The 20,031-nt window shown below is 38.5% G+C and overlaps 3 protein-coding genes across 3 annotated transcripts; 1 reads left to right on the forward strand and 2 right to left on the reverse strand.

Annotated features, from left to right (window-relative positions):
- Nucleotides 1-4,912: 4,912 nt before the first annotated feature.
- Nucleotides 4,913-8,764, reverse strand: LOC122415251 (calphotin-like). The gene is made up of 4 exons (XM_043427235.1): nt 8,656-8,764; nt 7,983-8,357; nt 5,891-6,046; nt 4,913-5,395 (listed from the first exon to the last, which is right to left on the reverse strand). The coding sequence occupies exons 1-4, from the start codon at nt 8,668-8,670 to the stop codon at nt 4,988-4,990; spliced, it is 954 nt and encodes a 317-aa protein (XP_043283170.1). The 5' UTR covers nt 8,671-8,764; the 3' UTR covers nt 4,913-4,987.
- A 2,664-nt stretch (nt 8,765-11,428) lies between these two features.
- LOC122414489 (neuropeptide-like 3) lies at nt 11,429-12,746 on the forward strand. The gene is made up of 2 exons (XM_043425804.1): nt 11,429-11,558; nt 12,167-12,746. Exons 1-2 carry the CDS (start codon nt 11,547-11,549, stop codon nt 12,398-12,400), a joined length of 246 nt encoding a protein of 81 aa, XP_043281739.1. The 5' UTR covers nt 11,429-11,546; the 3' UTR covers nt 12,401-12,746.
- A 4,661-nt stretch (nt 12,747-17,407) lies between these two features.
- LOC122414659 (uncharacterized) lies at nt 17,408-18,422 on the reverse strand. The gene is made up of 2 exons (XM_043426153.1): nt 18,308-18,422; nt 17,408-17,757 (listed from the first exon to the last, which is right to left on the reverse strand). The coding sequence occupies exons 1-2, from the start codon at nt 18,317-18,319 to the stop codon at nt 17,530-17,532; spliced, it is 240 nt and encodes a 79-aa protein (XP_043282088.1). The 5' UTR covers nt 18,320-18,422; the 3' UTR covers nt 17,408-17,529.
- Between the last annotated feature and the right edge of the window lie 1,609 nt (nt 18,423-20,031).

Below are 20,031 nucleotides of genomic sequence, written 5' to 3' on the forward strand. Positions count from 1 at the left end.
AGGAAAAACTAAAAATTTGGAAAAGACGAAAAAATTGATTCGATGCTCATCGTTACGGCTGATCTTTAACGATGCTGCTAATAGCAGTGGAAAAAATGAAGATGTTTACTTTCGATAAATGAATATCTAATGAAACCTAATGTCATCGAAAATAAATGTTTGTCCTGCAATCGAGTTGGTCACTAAAACCTGGACTTTTAGATTCTCGAGTAAATTTTTGAAAATTGAACGTGTTTTAGATTTGATCGAAATTCGTACGAATAACTCATTCGAAGAATTTCAAAGAATGAGCCATTTACTGGCTTCGTACGAAACGAGAAGCGCGCGAGAATTCGAATGAATGAATTGTCCCATCATTGGTACACTACCAACAACGCCAATGAACAGAAAAATGATTTAAAAAAGAGCGGATAAAACTTACCAGGCACTTGGTCATCATTTTTGTTGGTTTTTGGGGGGGAGTTTGTTTGGTTTCGCTGCGAAAACTGCGATGCCATTGTCGCTCACCACACCAGCTTATATACCCTGGTTCGTTTGATTCACCGACAAAGAATCCCCTTCCACTCTGCGCCCACCTCCTCCTTCCCTCCTCCCTCCCAATTGCTCCGTTTTTTACTCATTCTCACGAAATAGGTGGTGGATTTAATGCGCGTACCCTCACCCTCGAGCCTCGTGATCCCGGTTGAATACTAGATGGCCTTTCTTCGCTTGCACATACGCACTTCGAGACCACACCCGATTGGCCGCGCTCGATCTTGGCTGTGTGCGTGTGCGTGTGTTCTCTATTAGCCCCATCGTACTCACGGGGGGAGTTTCGATCGAGACGAGCCAGCCGGATTGAAGCGAGTGTAATTTTTTCCAACGAAATCCCGAACGCCTGTGACTCGCATACTGATTTATATAGATATACGTACATCTGCGAGAGGAGATTACCGATTTCGTTAAAAGCTACGCGTCGGACTTGAGATTGGCATCGAGACGGGATGCCATCGTTGTCACGTCTTCCGAACGTATACCGAACGAAAGCAATTGAAATTTGGTCAAAATGCTTTAAACGATACCATTAGCAGATGAATAATTCGCTTTCTACGATATTCTACAAATAAATGATTTTAAATAACAGCAAAGCAAATGTGCGAGCGAGTAGATCGGCCAAATTTCAGGTCGGGGGGATCCAACATTTAATAGAGTATTAAAACTTCGAAAATCATAAAATTTGTACGGGAGCTTATGGAAATTCCATCATCAGCACACATTTATATTCAGCATATATTAAATGATTATAAATTCCTGGCGCAAACTGTCGCACAGATCGAAAAAAATTTAAGGAATCCACAGCGACAAATTTACGTACAAATTTCGAGTGCCCCGATTTGCGATACCACAAAAATACGGTCATGCGAAAGGAATACCTTAATAGATGGTCGATTGAAATTTATTATTCCAGCTTAATAATTACTGAATCCTGTCAGCTTGTTTTTTTTTTTTTTGCAAAAAACGATAAAAAAAAACGTAATTTTTCGTAATTTTTTGAACGCTACAGCCATTTACCTATTGAATCTGAAACAATTTTTTTTTCTCCGATCATCCATTCCAGAGATTTTATCAACAGGGCACACCCATCTTTTTTCCTGGACCTGTCTTCTGCCCCATTTTTCTGTACGAAAACTGAGTAAAATAAAGATAAAAAATTTTTTTGAGTATTTTAAGAGTGTATTTTTTATGCCTAACGCTTTTTATATCCATTTTTATAATTTATACCCGTCAAAAAAAAAATCGTGAAAATAGTCTTTTTTTGGCTGTCTAATTAGGGTAGATTCCTTAAATTTCACTGGAATGAAAACATTCAGAGAAAGTAAACGCAATTTAGGCTTTTTTTACCGCTTATTCGTCGAGTTACTTGATTGTAAAAGATTTTTGGTGTAATAAAAAAGAATTGGTATCATTTGGTCGAGTAGACGGTTATGTCATTTGATCAAATTCGGTGCACGTACGAGCTGAAACGGAATGGGCCTTTAAGCCGAAAAGCTATGCCGGAAAACGTGGAACAGTTTCACTTTTGACAAGTCTGCTGAAGAGAAAGACGGATAAAGCGTAAGACGTGTCTTGGTGTTACACGAGTATGTGTTCAGTGATACATAACAGTAAGACATATTGGGCAGCCTCGCCCTGGTTTCTAAGCGAATTTCGCGTTCTGACCTCGTCAACGTACAACATTATTGATTATTGTTTCATCACGAGGACATTATTGTATAATGTTTCGATTTTATGGACCGTTGCACAACTTTTTTCCCTCCCAAATTAACGAGGAATGCGTGAAAAAACGGGAGTACTAAAAATGTAATTGATCGACCATCAAATGGAATCAACAGCAACGTATTAAATTTCTTCACTCTCAAAATAATGCAATTTTCGAAATAACTTTTTCACAATCGATCGCGGATGAAGAGTCTCCATAAAAATGACGCTTATATGATTTTCAATAAATTCACTATTCGTAATAATCGCTCGCAATTAATAATAAATTTCATTGTCCATCTCCCGTCTCTGCGTCATTTATTGTTCCAAATCCGTGGACGTTTTAACGTTCTACAAAATATTTTCATTGACAGTGGCAGCGTACGTCAATCGCTCTGACGTTCATTATTTCTGGGAAGTACGTGCAGGGCGATCCTTGAGGGCTGTTGACCAGAGACTCGTTCCCCTGCTCCGATCCACATTTTATGCTTACCTAGGTATCACTTTTCCCCTCTCATTCCAGTTAAAATGTACACGGCTGTACTTCTATACATTTATTGTACGTATGCCGTCGAGCAGGATGTACTTCGAGGTCGTTGAGCGTATTTTCTGTTCAGTCTGGACGCTTGATCGAGTTCTTGAACCCTACAGATGCAGCGAAATGCAAGCAGAAGGTTGATCGATGGGCTCGTATTTATTTCGGGATTGATAGATTTTTTTATACTATCGGTTGATAAAAACGTGAATTCAAATAGCCAAAATATGAGCCGAAAAAAATCACAAAAGTGTTTTCCAATAAGTGTTGAAACATATCCCAGAAAACGTGGCAAGATCTCGTTTTTTAGATAAATTTGATGTCCCATAAAAGCTCTCGTATTTTTTGTTCGGAGGCTATTTCATACCGAATAACCCAAACTTTTCTTTGATACATACACGAAGAAAATGAAGTTGCAAAACCAAAATGAATGAAGTAGGAATCTAGTCAGTTTATCTGTAATCTCAACTCGAATGATGGTGAATAAAATTTAGCCAAAATGACGAAAATGCTAATGGAGCATAAAAATAAAACGAAATATCCTTTATATACGTGCATTACTATTTTTCCTTTTTTGCAATTGGTGCCTGAATTTTTTCGCTTCGCATGTTTTGAATTGAACATTTCATCATAAGATTCGTTGTTTTTTTCTTTTTAATAAATTCTGATTTCGAGTGAAAATGATACAAAGTTTATTTTATTTTCGTACATGGCAGAGTGCCTTATTCGAAATCGTCACAATTTCGGAGTTACAATGGTACATTGGTAATAATCGAATTATTTTCGACAGGAAACTCGTTACACTTCGCTTTTTTTACATTTATGACGGATTCCAGTGCTCTCGGGTCGTCGTATGAGCGAAGAACGTTGAAATTCTACTTCGAGTACTCGTTGAAACTTCTCTTTGGAGTGAACTCACAAGCGCTCATTACCTTCTTCATCGTCGTCATGGAACATTATTTCTCCTTGATTTCCGCTCCGCCAGAATTAATCCTCTTTCTCTCTTTTTTTATACTTCTTTCTGCTTCCGTTTCCTCATCCGTTACTACTTTTGTTCTTTCCAATCCTCTTTTAATTTTGTATATTTTATCTCCGGAAACACGGACAATCTTTTCTGCGGTCACCCGACCCGTTCTTTCATGTCAGCCACTGCGCACTCCCTCATGTTTCAAGAACATCTCGAGCATCACACAACCGTAAATATTATATTTATCTGTAATTTCCTAGCAAACGAAACTTGGATTATAAAGTTGTGGGTTTGAAGAAAATTTGCATGAAAGTTATGAAAGCAATCCAAGTGCGTCGGCTGGGTTTTTGTAAAGTGAAGAACAACTCGAACGTGCGATCAACAAGCCCACGGCATTCGTAGGTAAGAAGTAACTTCACAGAGCCCTCAACAGAGACCCTCAAAAACATCGCAATTTATTGGGCTCGTGCGCCTCAGAGCCGTGTCACTGTTTATTGCTACCGATTTCCAAGTCCGATGGGCCACGCGATCGGCTCTGGCTTCCTTTCTGATTTGGTTACAGCTTTATGACATTAATGATTAATTCAAAATAAGTATGAAAAGTGAAAAGCTGCGTAGTAGAAATATAGAATATAAAAACTAATAATTATTTTCTGCTATCGATTTGCGCCGACTGGTTTGCGATAAAGGTTCGACGTGCGTAGGCTTCTATAGGCTCCGACGTTACGTAACGAAAGACTGTAATGTATAGAAGCGAGGATGAAAAGGAAGAATGTAACCATCGATGCTTGCGAGTAACGAAGACTTCCCCCAGCACCTCATAGAACAAAAACCGACCTGTCAGTCCCAAGAAATGCTCTCCCCGAATCACAGTGCTTCGTCGATCGAAAAGTTTGAGAACCAATGAATGAACTCGCTCATTTGAAGGAGATGTTAAATGACTGACCGATTGGAAGTGAATAATACAGGGCTAAGACGTCACACGAATTGAAACTTTGCCCATAGAGTTCATTTGAAAAATTTCTCGTTCCGTATACGAGCTAGCCTATTCAGTAGCCTTCGAATTATCTCGAAACAATAAAAGCCATTTTGTGTTCAGACGAACGAAGGGTTTTCCAAGAGAATATCGAGAACACGTTCGGATGAAATAACAAAGAAAGAGGTTCGTTCATTATTTGAGAAAATGTCTTTTTATTGAAAAAATTGTAGGAAATCGTGGTCATTTTTCAGCGTGGAATGTCAACCCCTCAACCTACAACGGTCGGATGTACGAGCGGAGCGGCAAAGTTTCCTGCAAGAGCGTAAGGACTGTAAGCAAAGTGGGCTGGTGCGAAAGCTGGAGCAACTGCGGGCGCTACTGCATGGGTGAATGCCGGCGCAACTGCAGGCGCAACTGCCGGGGCGACTAAAGGCGCAAGAGCCGGTGCGACCGCAGGCGCTGCGACGAAGGGAGCTGCCAGTGTCCTCGTACTCAGGTCGATCCTCGATGCGTGGGGTGGAACGTTGTGAGGAACCGCCTTCCCGTAAGCGATTACTGGAGCTGCCGCAATTGCGGCAGGGGCAGCTGCCACTAATGGCGCCGGAGCTGCGACTGCAGCTGAAATAACACCGGCCATGCTGTTGCCAAAGCACGCCACCAACACAACCAGCGTGACCTGGACAAAACACAAACGCACAAATGAGTGGAAATCCTTCGAATTTAATTAATCTCAGGAAATTCAGGCTGATTGTCACTATTCAATGACTTTTCATGCTCAAACTGAATCGAACTTTTGCACACAGTTTTGACGATTATTTTTGAACGTTGAGAAAAGTCCTTTGCCGAACGGCCGAGCTATATTCGATCCAATTGAATATTTGACTCGAATCAAAACAGTGAAGAGTTAGTAACGCATTATATTTTCGTCCTATTCGAATTATTTCAATTCAGCCTTCTTCGCAACGTTCCAAAATCAAAATTCGTCTTCTGACGAACAAGTCTTTGAAATTGCTCAAATATCTGGTTAAAACATATGTCACAATGACATTTTATACGACACTGGATTGGTATTCCGTTCATATTCTTTCGATGGTCGTTGAATATGTACGTTTTCACTCGTTCTTATATTCTTATTTCGTAAATATTTATTTAATCAGTGAAAAAAACTAACCGAAGTGTAAGACACCATGATGCTTGACGGTTTAGTCCGAATCGGATAGTGAGACGAAGTATGGCCAGTGTTCGAAGACTTCTCGCTTTTATACCACGTGGAAAGAGGGAGAGTGTGTTGGTGCGCGGAATCTTCATCACACGCGCACCACTCGCACTTTCTTCGAGCACGTGATTAGTTTGATAAATATGTGTGTTATATATTTATAGCGACGAGCAGACTTACGCAGTTATTCGAGTCAAGTTGCGAACACGATCTTCGCAAAACGCAACAATCGATTGGACACAATTCAGTGACGTAGATCCCAGGTGCCGGTTATACTCGTAGGATTTCGAAAATCGCTGCTCGCTCAGAATTGTGTTGTATGCTTGTGTGACGTGATGGAATAGTAGGTCATCGAGAGTTCTAAAGCATTCTACATTTATCCAGTTTTTTCTTCAATTTGCCGCAAAAGTAGTCTCGAAAGTTTAATTTGTATTCATTGCTCTTTCACTACGTAATACTTTAATTGTCGTTGAAAACAAATTCGTTATTTTTCTCACAAACAAGCAAGGAACAGTCAAAATGAAAGAATGGGATTCAGTTTATTTTGATAGCTTAAATTATTGAAATTGCACTCTTATTTTTACAGAAGCGATAGTGTTTTTCAGCTTATTTCGACAACTTTCCAAATTTATTTCATTAATCCAATAATTTTTATATTTCTGCCGAAAAACACTCCAGAAGAACTGAATATGCTAGCAGAAGAACTGACGAATATCGATTTCGGAAATTTACAAAACACGAGGGCAAATGGCGAGTAGATGAGCCCAGTGCCATTTCTAAGAGACTTCACATACAATAATGAACACGTACACTCATTTATTAAATTCAAACTTAAAACAACAAAATTATCTCAAGGTTACCGATGTGTAACACATAATCTTGAACACTCTTTCAATAGTTTTTTTCGGAATATTCCAAAATACTCACTTCCCAAAAATTTTCCTATACGTCTGTTCGAATGATTAATAAAAGTAACACAAGTCCAATTGTGGTGAAATATCAATTGTTATATCTTGCAGGAGTGCATCAATTCGTAGAGGACTGCAAGGGTGGTAAAGGCAAAGTTGAAAAAACAAAGTTTTTTACCAGATATTTCAGATTTATCAACTTCAACGAGTAGAATCTCTTTTGTTGGGAAATATTCTGAAGCATCCTCGAAATATTCTGGAACATTGGATTTTTCTTTGAAAATTCTCAAAATTCCGGCGAAAATTTTCATAGCGAGATATATTGGCTCCAAGGGCGTTTATAATGGGATAAAAATTCCGTTCAATCCCTTAAGCGGCGTTATTCGGAAACTCGCGTTCTAATTTATTCGAAGCATCTCATCGTTATTTTCTATAAGCTTCGAGTCAATTGCAAATGACTTACGAGCAGTTAGAAAATCATTTTTCGAAGCCAATATACAAAAGAATTCGTTCTCTAACAGTAGTTTTGCTGCTTATTAATGAGAAACCGCTGAGCCGATTACGATGATTCTTTCACGAGATTGAAGCTGTTCCGAGCCATGTTTGTGGTTTCCCGAAATTGCGGTTCTTTACTGTTTACTGTTTATGATAAAATTATACATATTTCCTCGAATTTTGAAATTAAAGGAGCAGTCACTAAACTCTAATAATAACTAAAAATAATAAAAAAATTGCCGATTGGACGATCATTTGGAAACAAAAGAAATAGACGTCTGTCCAGGTTCTTTTTTTGTATAGGAAAATAAACACAGCAATATCAACGAAATAATGAAAAGTCAAATATTCAAAATCATTGCTTTTGAATATTCCATTGAAAATGAAAAGAAGACAATCGTGTTCGGTATCTACGAGAGAGCCGACATAAAATTGAACAGATTCCCGACGAATTAAGAAGGCCGATTTGAAAATATCACATACTTATTAATAACAACGTTTGCGATCACAAGATTTGCGATTAAAAATAACACAAGAATCGTAGATATTGTTTGTGAAAAAATTTATTGTATCAAATAAAGGCAACAGTCAGTGTTTATCGGGATTTGGGAAAGTGGTGGAATTGCATGGTTCTATTTTTTGACAACGAGAGGCGCCGGGTAAGTCAGAGGCGCAGCATAATGAGCAGGATAAGCGGCGCTGTAAGCCAGAGCCGGGCTGTACGCCGCCGGAGCTGCATAAGCAAGAGGGGCTGGAGCAGCCGCAACCGCCGCTGGAGCTGCATAAGCAAGGGGGGCTGGAGCAGCCGCAACTGCGGCTGGTGCCGTGTAAGCGAGCGGAGCTGGTGCAGCTGCATAAGCGAGTGGAGCCGCCGCAAGTGTGTTGTAATTCCTAGCTATCACTTGACTGCTTCGCGCTGTTACGATGGGCGCTGGAACCGCGGCGAGTGGAGCCGCCGCGACGAGTGGAGCCGCTGGTGCAAAACCAGCCGAAGCGACAGCCACCAGGGCAAAGATGCACTGAAAAAATAAAACGAATCGTTAGTTCCGGTCGATTCCGAAGATCATGACTGTTGAAAAAAATGTTGAATGATTAGTTCCGTCAAGCAGACTTTTTCAGACTCGTAATTTCGCATTATCAATCGACTATTGAATTATCAGAAATGAATTTTTAATTATTCGTGAGTTTCTTCTTTTTTTCACGGTTTATCGAATTCACAAATTTTTGTCTGTTTTTTTTCTCCCCCCCCCCCCCCCCCCGAGATTTCACAATGGCGATACTTTTCAAGCTCGAGGATGTTGGAGTTTCAAAACTTACGGCAAACTTGAACATTTTTAAGTTTCTTATTGTTTTTGCTTCGACGAGTCGAGGACGAGTGAAGAGTCCTCGATTTCGGCGAGTATTTATATGGTTTGGCACGTTACAATTCCCCGCCACGGTTCCATCGAGTTGCATTTCTCCCGTGTCTCCGTGCCGTAGTCGTTTGATGGTTTCTGTTGTCTTGCGAAATGTGATCGACCCCGAAACTCTCGGTAACGTCACTCACGGAGTGTATTCACTCACGTGTACGAAGTATTATACCGTTTAAACACACCATTTTACTCGCACGAACGAAATCATTTTAATTCGAGTCCGATCGCACGATCGATCAGCGATACAGTCCAAATTTCTCCCAGTGGAGAAATCTCAAGGGGAAAGAAAAAAGAAAACGTTCAAAATACGTACAATGCTTCTGCGATCGTATTCTAATTACGTTGCATGTTAATCTGCGAAAAATAATGAGCGTCCTTGTGTTAAAAATGAGACACTCCGGTTGCGTTAACCATCCACTCGTGCTGCCGCGTCGAACAGTTGTTTTTTTAAATCATTTACCGGATGTTCGTTATTTAGTTAAAATAATTGGGGATAATCGTACAGATTGATCGACAAAAGAGCAACTTGAATGTGCCCTCGATCTACAGAAACAGAAACAGAAGTCCTTTCAAATAGAAATATGTGTGGAACGGACCAAAAATTTCTTAGTAAATAAACAATTCAGTTAAGGTAGACCATGCCCGAAGGATCGTATTTTATGGGTGTCTAAATTGAATCGATTTTCACATTCAAGTCTCTATAGAATAACGTACGTACGAAAAAATAAATAAATTCAGATTATCAGCTTCCGATTATTAACCTACGTAAGTCTAAAAAAATCATTTCGAAAAAAAATATACTTCAAAGTTTCACGACCATTATTCACGACAGCTGAATTTTTCGCAATGGCTTGCAGTTCATATACGACTATTGGAGTTCGAATTCACGTATTCAGGTCGATGCAAAAGGAATAATGGAAAAGTCGATTCCTGCTGATCTCAAAAACATCTGATATTTTGAGGAAAAAAATGGGGCTCCTCAATCTCTGATTAAAAGAAAACAAGATCTCCTACTTTTCTCAAAACGACGACTCAACTTCACTGCACGGAGAGAAAATTTCACTTAAAACTACTATGGTGCCATAGAATGGTGCTTGTAATATTTATTAATTCTTACGAACATACACAGTAATTTTTTGTGAAGCGACGCGATGAAAATTGATGAGTCATGTCAAAATAAATACATCGGTGCACATGTATACCGGTACATTATCGTACAATCGCGAATGAAATTCTCTTATTTACCATAGTAAATTTCTAAACGCTTCGGGGCGTATGATCAATGCTTGTGTTCGAGCTCCTCAAATTGTACTATGTTCAACTGTAAATTTCAATTGTGAAAACAGTAATAGCAAAACGGCATAATAATTCAACTTGACAGTTCATCATCCAGTCAACATAAATTTTCCAACGTTTCCTCGGTGAACTATGTTAGGAAAAAATAGCACAGTTTAAACCTTCGTCACAGCAAAATACGAAATTAAAAAATTTACATTCAGAATTGACTTTTGGAAATGACAATATTTTTGGTAAAAACCTTCCAAATAGTAATTCTTACTATTTCTTTCTCTCCGTGTGCTGGGTAAAACCATGGAGAAGCTCCAGGGTTACCGATTGAGCCACCATAGATCGTCCCAACACGAGAGTCTAACCTTAATCTCATTACGCAAGCAAATTCACTAGGAGACTTTGGATCGTATAATCGAAGAGAGTCCCATTGGAAGACGGTGGAGATCGGTGGAGTGAACAAGGAGAAGTGGCAAGGTTACAAATACCTCGATGTGTGCATTGTATTCCAAATGTATTACGAGAATTATGTACTCGTCAACGTAAAGAGTGTGCTCTCTTTCCCAATGTGTTCCCTTTTGCATTCGCGATCGTGTCACACATAGAGAAGTTGGAAGAAAACGTTTAACTTGGCGAAGAGTCCTCGCGACGCATGGAAGAATCGTTCTCGTGCCAAATGAGTTATAATTTAAATTCATGTGGATCAAAACGTGTCCTTGAATGTGGATTCGCATTCATGCGAGGTAGCGTCGAACTAATAAAGTGAGAATTTGAGATCTCGTTGCTCGAGCTGCACCAAACGAGTTTCGCTTTATCATCGGATTATTAAAGAATCGTTGAACTTGTATTTTATAAACTGAGATTCGACAACGGCTGGGGCGAAAATTGGCGAGAGCAAGCCTTTCCGACGTGCATATTTTACCGGTCATTGTAACGTGGAATCAATTGTTTTGATAATTTTCAATCAACAGATAAAGTTTTTACAATTATTCTAGAAAAGTTGAAACTTACCTGCGGCGTGAATTTAACGAAATGCATAAACGTGCACCTGCTATCAGCTTCTCGTGCTGAGCCCCAGCAAAGAAATTGGATCGGAGACGCCGGAGAGCATGCCCGAGTGAGAGATTGTGTGGGATTCTTAACAAGCAAATTTTTTCTGATCCGTGAGAACGTAGAGCGAATCGCGAAGGGAGATTCGCGAAGAGGATGGAGGACGCGAAGTACGAAGCTACACATACGTGGAATGTACGAACAAAGAGACCAAGAAGTACTGGGAAATAGTTGTTGCTGGGTTTGTTTTGCGATAGGTAATGGTGGTGGTGCTTTAAGCGAGCGGATACACCGGCTAGTCCGACTGGTTCTTCGAGTCGGAAAAATTCTTCCCTCGCTGACCCTGGAGGGGTGCTATCCCCGAGGCTTATAAATACTTAACGTCGGAACGTAAAGAGCACAAGTTAACCGACTCTCGTAAGCAGCAGCTCGACCCGCAACCCCCACAAAAAAATCATCATGTTCAAACTTGTAAGTAGACGCGAATATACTTTTTGATTAATCGTTTCCTCGTTGTTTTTGAGCATGTTACGAGAGCTCTGCCTGGGTCCGAATGTTTGAGAAGCATAAAAAAACAAAAAAGAAAAAAAAAATCCAGCTAACAGCTTTGAAGCGACATTAAAAAACTTCGTTTTTTCTGTTATTCCGAAAACTCGCAGCTTTTCAAAGCAGTCACTTTCATTATAAAGATAAATAAATCCGTCAGAAATACACGCAATTGTTGTGCAGTCTATTCTGTCGATGTCTCATCGGTGGATTCTCGTTTTTCCGATTTAAAAATTTCCCAACAAAACTCATGGTAAATTTCACTTTAACATTTTTTGGAACGAGCCATTTTTCATGGATTTGAGATTTTTTGAGGTTTCACTTTGAAACTCCAATCGTTAGCCGCTATCGCATCGTCTCGTATTTTTTTCGAAACTGATTTCGACAAGGAGTGCAATCACGTCGCGTTATCACTTCACTCGATTTTCTTGGGCTCGTGTACTGTTTTGACTTGAGCCTTTCGATATGTCGTATCAATTTTCGGCGAGTTCCAAATACATTTTAATAACCAATGAACTTTTTTATTCGAGCAGTGCGTATTCCTTGCTCTCGTCGCTCTGGCATTCGCTGCCCCAGCTCCTGAGCCAGCGCCTGGATTCGTGGCCGCTTATGCAGCTCCGGTGCTCTCGTCGAGCAGCCAATACATCAACAGAAATTACAACGCTCTGGCTGCTGCTCCCCTGGCTTATGCGGCGGCGCCTCTCGCCTACGGAGCTGCTGTGCCGGCCTACCCTTATGCGGCTCATTACGCCCCTCTCTATCTCTAAGAAGATAAATCACTGATAAATAACTCTCGATTTATGATTTAAAAGCCTCCACACATACAAGACTCGCGGAACAGCACCAACGGAACATTCAATAACGACCAACGAAGGAAATCAACAACAACGAAATACACACGAGCAGCCTCCACGTTTCGAAAACACTCTACAATTTTACATTGACTAATGCAAGATTCATGAAAATCCTCATTTTTTAACTAACAGCATCGTCCCCGCATCGAAAAATGAATTTTAAAAAAAAACCAAATCATCGCTCCGAATGACCATCTCTGATTTACGATAGCAATAAAGCATTCAAAATAAAATAAAAAAAAAATTTTAAAAAAAAAAACAAAACAAACTTGTGCTTTGAAATTTGTGTCGTTACTCATTATCAGCACGGAACTCCTTAAATTGCTCTATGGAAAATAATAATTATTTTCCATGGATCGTCATGCTGCATTACCGGAAGTCGTCGTGATTGAATTCGTTTACTCAAAATTCACGCTCTGTCCCGACACAAGCATAAATCGGTCGACAGGTCAGGCTGGAAGTTAGTGAATCGTGGATCGATGCATGCATGTATTTATTTATGGTTTTGAGATGTCGGATCTTTGAGAGATGACCTTGAAGGTAAAGTTGCTCCGAGGCACATGGTGCGGCTGCTCTCTGCTTTCTGTTTTTATTAACTCGCTCGCGGCTCTTTTACTCACCCAGGGATAAAGAGTGCTCGAGTTCTCGGCAAGTTCTCGCGTTAAAACACACGCGCTTCTCTCGAGCGCGGTCGATGCGCTCGAGAATACCATTTTTATGAAGTTCAAGTTCACCGAGCTGGCCAAACAAGGGGAGCCAACCAGTTTGCACACAATGCCCGAGATTCCCACAGCTGATCGATCGCGTTTTAAAACCACATTGCTACAAATTACTCAGCTTATTTCACTCATCGCTATTTATTCATCTTTTTTTCTGATTGCATTCTTTGTTTGACTGCGAGTGACGCAGAAACGATTTTTCGACCGAGAATCACGAGACGAACTTTCCGTGGTATTATCATTTTATTTTACAAATATTCACACTCGCCATAAAATGTGAGACGACAGTGAACGTTTTAACAAATTAATTAGAAAAATGGAATTAACAATTACTCGATACTTTCCATTGGCCAAATGATTTCATTGAAAAAACTGGTATTATTTATTTGCTCATGCATTATAACTGTGAACAATTTATAATGAAAAATATACTTAAAAAATAGAATAAAATATTAAAAAAAAAAAATTTTTAATAAATAAAGCAGAATATTAAGAAAAAAGTTCGTTTTTTTTCGATATTTTGTTGCCTTGGCATTCGTTCGACCAATGATTTGTTTCGCCACCCACAAACTAACATTTCGTTGAGATAATATTTCGGTTGAGAAAAACGAAATTCGTTCCGATCAAAAATATTTCATTTTTAAGCCCCGAGTCCAGTGAAATCGTGCCCCCCTTGATGCAATCTCCAGTAATTTGGTAACTATAATCTCGCCGTCCTCGTGCGAGGAAACCGCGAACCACTTTTAAGGATTTTGAATGATTTTTAAGCCATTGCTGGGAATACCAATTCGTAATGCAATTTTCAATGATACGAAAACGTGTTGGGTTATTTAAGCTGGCGAACCTCTCCAATACACTACTCCGCGTTTTATAACTCAATTTATGCATAAAGCAAATTTCACAAGCTTTTTTAACGCAGGTACATAATATTGCTCGATATAAAATGGCCACGCCCGAGCGTTTCACGTCCTTGTAGAAGAAACCTTCTTCATATCGTTTTCCTCGCAGTTCGTGCATGATTTTGAAGGAAGCATTCTGCGCCGGTGGCTTGTTTTTCCTCTCTCGGAATAAAAACAACAGGCAAATAAAAAAACACAATAATAATAAGAAATAAAGATTGAAGTCGAAATTGCTATGAGATTCCACTTTGAGGCTGCGAATAATCGAGTGCACGCCATTCTTATGCTGTTCAACGTGATTGGAATGTCGCTCGCAGGATTGAGACATCTTTTTTTCAACGTATCATTACATAATGCGTACAAAATTGACGGACGAAAGTGAGCGGATGAGCGTGTGATCGATCGATCGACCACAACGAGAATAACGAAAATTGTTATACTTCACTGTTTTATTCTCATTTTTCTTCAATATAAAATTTGTGGACATCATCGAAATTTAATTAAATAAAATTCATGTAGGATTATATAATCTCTTTACGTTTCCGACAGCTGAGAAACTTCAATGATGAAGCTTTGCGCGTAAAACGTGCACACATTAATATTTTTTGCATTGAAATAATGTTTTTGCACTCTTGAATTATCCTTGAAATTATACCGAAAAGTTCATCGCTATGGAGAATTATTTTTTCCTAAATAAATTCCCGAAAACAATCGAGAAATTTCGGAACCAAAAAGATTGCGCTTTCGGAAACGATCCATAATAAAGGTAACTTCAGACGGTTAACAAAAATTGCGAGCACGTTTTTTTCGAGGAGTTTATAATTATTAGCCTAATCGAACTGCTAAATTTATTTAGGAACATTGTCCGCACACGTTGAACGTATTTTTTCTTCCAATGATTTGAAATGTTGAAGAAACTATAGAAATCAATTTTAATTTTACCTTCCGCACTTGTCTGTATCAAACACAACCTTTTTCAACCTGTAACGTGAAAAAATGACGGAAAAGTGCTTTGAAAATTGTCTGAATTCTAGTGTTTTTCAACTCTTCAAAAACTGTTTTGCCAAACAAGTGTTTTCCAATAAATCGAGAAGTTATTCCATACAATTTCAATTACGACTCTGTAGTAACTGCTGTGATGAAAACTACGCCAATAGTAAAATTATAATCTATAGAACACCTGCGAGTATAAAACTCCGAAACACATTTTATTTGAACACTAAAACATTTTCACAAATCTGGAAGACCTTGAGCATACACGCATCGCACAATTGTTTCGGAGGCATCGGGTTCTGCAACGATATTTAAACTGTGCACTTATCGCTGTTCGTTATTCACATTTATCGTATTTCATTGTTCACGAATCTCCATAGTATATAATTTGATAGTAAACAGTACCGTAAATTCGTTTCTAAATGGCAAGCGAAGCCAAAAACAAGTAAAATATATTTGTTTTTACGTTTTTTATTCCCTTTGTAGAAGATTATAAGACACTCACGCAGACGAAAATGAAGGGTAATTATTGAAAAACATAAAGTCGATTTTGCACGTTAACGAGGGTTTTTGGTGGGCGTTATTTAACTGCAAAAACATGGAATTCGTATCGTAGTCATACATTTTGCACACGTTAGACGCTTTGTATTCCGAGAAATGCATTTATGTGCACTGAACCTTGCATATCTACATGCAAACTGAAACTGACGTTCTCACAATCGAGGCTTATTCTCGATTAGAGATCGACGACATTTCAGGACTATAATACATCATTGGAAATAGTACCTACGCACTAGGCAACAACAATGGCAAAGTTCGGACAAGGCAAACTGTAAATAAAGAAAGCAGAATAATAGGAAAACTCGAGCAGTTAAAGTTCAAAGTTAAGACATTTCAGAATTGAGTAACAAACCATTAGAGTTCGTGGCTTTTAAACTTTATTTTTTTTTTTTTTTAAACTACAAAAGTAGCCGATAATTGATTTCACATTAAAATGGAAATTTAATAAGTATTGATCCTTGTCCATTCTCTGAATGAATCACTGTACAGAGATATAATTTTGAAAGACATAAAAAAAGCCAATTGAACTCAGTTTCGAGCAATTCCGTGTAACAAGGAAAATTATCTAAAACAGCACTACACGGAGAAAACGGATTCGCTTTGAATAGTGAGGATTTTTCAAGAATTTTTTAACCCTTAGTGTGCACACCTTCACAGCGAGACATTTCGTGCACATGGGGTCACTTTGACCCCAGGTCATTTTCGACATCGAATATCTTGGTAACTATGCGCTTTTCGAAATAAAAGGTTTAGTCACTTTTTGCAGTGAATTGATCCAACTTTAAGGCTGCAAAGTCGGATTTCCAAAAAAATCTTTTTTCATTGTTCAAAAACGTGCTCAAAGTTGATAGTACGCGTAAAAAGCACTTTTTCGGTTAAATCTCTCGTAAAAAATTAAATTTTGAGTTTTGAAACAAATCCTTACAGAGTTTTACAGACAAGTGTCCATGCTTTAAGGGAAAAATAGTCCACTTTGCAACCGTTCCAAAAAGTCTATTTATTTTGGAGTATGAAGTGGCTATGCTCCCTACTTTTAGAGAGGGGATAACGATTTCTTAATATTGGCGGTTTTACTTATGAGATGCTCATCTGTAAATGCTATTCATGTGAGAAAAAATGTTGGGGTCAACCTGACCCCAGATGCACATTAAGGGTTAAGTATTTAAGCACCGATTACAAACAGCACAGAATTTTTTGAATTTTCCAATTTTTCCTCCCTTTAGTAATAAACAGCTTTATGTGCATAGCAAAAAGTGATGCACCTGAGAACTATATTTCGTTTTGTTTTCGAGTGTAACTCATCGTGTCAGACTTGCACTTACTGATAAGTGGAAATGTATTGTAAATCACATATTTGGACTGTCAGCATAGTAAATTCCACACGAATGTACACCGACGAATACGTGTAACATTTTATCATACATATAGTTTTTTTCAGCATTGCTCGAGCATACTTAACAATATAAACGTTTGAAGTGACTGCAAACATTTTTTACTATGCTTATAGAGAAAAAATTTCTTGAGTCTTTTGAACAAAAGGTATTGGTCTTTTTACTATGGTGGATAGAAAATTTCTTATTACTGCTCTTCAAATAAATAATGCTGCAATCCAATACGTTTGTACTGCCCCCAAGATGCTTTATTCCTGGTACTTTCCTCTAGAATTTTCGGCCTCGTTTTCTCAGTGCAAAACAAATTTATTTGCTTCGGATACTGGGTTATTGAGGGTGAAATAAAATACATGTGCGTATTTCACAAAATTATATTCAAAAAAGAAAAAGTTGCAAAAACTCCATAAATGAATAGACAATATTGATGAGATTCAGTTTCGTCGCCGTGTTGGTTCATCGTTTGCAGAGATTGACACCAATTAGTAGAAAGACGAAGAATAAGTCTGATGTGCGAGGAGACCGGTGTGATATCCTGGATAAGAGACCACCGAAGATGGGAACGTACGGAATGTACGATAATTGTGGACTTCCGGATATACCGGGTAGCTTGTAATCACTGGAGTTAAGTGAGTTCCGGAGTAGCTCAAAGCTAAGGGCTTTGGTGCTGGGTGACCGGCACATACAGCCAAAATGGTGGCGACAACCAACTGTCGAACAATACGATTAATTAGGACACAGTAATTCAATGACACTCGTTAAAAGCATCGAGCGAAAATGATCGAACAAAATAACCAATTAGGCACTCTTAGGATGAGAAATCGTAAGAAATAATAAAAAAGTATACCAACTAGTGCTAGATTTACAAACATTTTAATTAACATCAGTATATCGAATGTTATTTTCCATTATTATTTCTATTTCGTTTCGAATTATAATTTTTTTAAATACTAAACAAAAACTACCATGTCCAATTTATGAATTTTTATGCATCCGTTCATGATGATTCATCGCATAACATATTAGTTGATTATTTGGATCATCAAACAAACTGAATGATTGAAATGATTAGAACAGAACTGATGCACTTGAAGCTGTTCGAGATAAAAAAAGCTCATTTAGGAAAACATTAGTACAACTGTGAAAAAACTATTCTCCATTTTCTCAAAGGAACGATTACTCTTTGGAGTTTGAAAAATAGTATCTTTTCGAAGGTCACATCGAATTTTCGATCAGATCAAATTTTTTCATAGAACTCACCAATTTGAACATTTTGCTCCGGTTTTGGCGATTAGAAGACTTGAGAAAAGATGCGATGAAGGTTTGATATGGAAGCAGTCGAGAGGTGGGTTTATATACCAAATCGATGGAGGAAAAACACCCGGATCCTTTAAATTCCAATCTGCATAACCGCATCTTTATGATGAGATCCGGTTCACACTTTTTTGCCTATTAAATTGGAGCGTCTGCTGTGTCAAATTTCGTCCTCGTCCCGTTTAAATGATCGGAATAAGGATAATGGGATTGATAAAATGTAGAGTATCTACAGGAGATGAGGAATTTCGAGATTTCCATAAAACCATCAAACTTGTTTGTCACGGAATTTGACTGAAAATATAAATGCCCATCACGTCATCCGCCATTCTTGGTCGAGGATCGAGATCCCGAGTGACTGTACCGGAATTGGATTCGAAGGATTTTAGCACCCAAATTTCATCACGAGGGCTAACTTTTTTCGGCAAACTCTTAATTTACAGAGCAAAAGTTTTTCCCTGTCTTACCGTAGACACGAAGGGTTGCTGAATTCGTAAGTCCATAAGTTGAATTCCTAGGCTCAAGGGTCTAATTGAAAGTGGACTGAGCGCGCGTTCGTCCATGTAATAAACATGCACTATCAGGACAAAGATAAACGGATCATCTCAAGATTCGAGGGTATCCTGAAAATCATGCTCGACCTGCCAAAAGGGTTTCTTGTTAGCGGTCCATGATCTGGAGGATGTCAATACTCGGAGATGAATGAGGTTCTTTCATGAGCAGGTCAATGTTCGACCTTCAACTTTTTTGCTCTTACTTCGATGTTTTTTCCGTCGTCTCTTGCCAAAAATATCTCGAATTCCTTGCTTTGTCATACGCCAAAACTTGGTGGATTTGTTCACGTGTTTTACGATGAAAAATAATGCGTCGTCGATGTGCTTGCTTCGTGAGCTAACTTTTAAAGTTCTCCTGAAATTCCTTTTCAAAATCTTCGATTCGTTTCGCATCGAAAATGCGTGATTATACTGCTGAGAAGATGGGGAAAAATATCCAAGAAGAACCGTAGAATTCAAGACAATTGGCAGGCCACGTTAACTTAAAAAATGCAAACATGAGAGATCTGGTTAGGCCAGGAAATCTAATTGCACGAAAAGTTGAAGTGATCTCGACATTCTCATTGTGCATGACACACATCCCGCTCCTTTCATAACGTTGTGTAAATTCATATCCCAGAGGACAATCAAGAAACGATCATTAGCTAGGATACGGATGTGCCTCGATAATCGTAGAGGGCTTAAGGGTGAATGATACAAAAGTCGAAATAATTAGAAATTGATCAAATTTGGTGATAATGTTCTTCAACATCAAGTGCGAAAACAAAAATTTTTTCAAAATTTTCTTCTGTTTAGTTATCGAGTAATTACGCATTAAAGCAGATTTCTTATGCCTGGAATGTATACCTATATATATGGAAACGCTATGCTTATACACGTGAACTTTAGTGATCAATTACTCGATAACTGTACAGAAGAAAAATCTTAAAAAATTTGTATTGTCAAATTTGGCACTAAAGAATATGTTCACCAAATTTTATAAAATTCTGATCATTTTGAATTTTTTTATGTTTTTAGCATGGTTTAGCATGGCAACATTGTATCGCCTGTGCAATATATCCTTAAAAATATCTGCCCATCCCCATATTTCGCAGCATTTTATTTATGATCTTTTCG

Source organism: Venturia canescens, chromosome 8, assembly GCF_019457755.1.
Source record: "Venturia canescens isolate UGA chromosome 8, ASM1945775v1, whole genome shotgun sequence".
NCBI lineage: Eukaryota > Metazoa > Arthropoda > Insecta > Hymenoptera > Ichneumonidae > Venturia > Venturia canescens.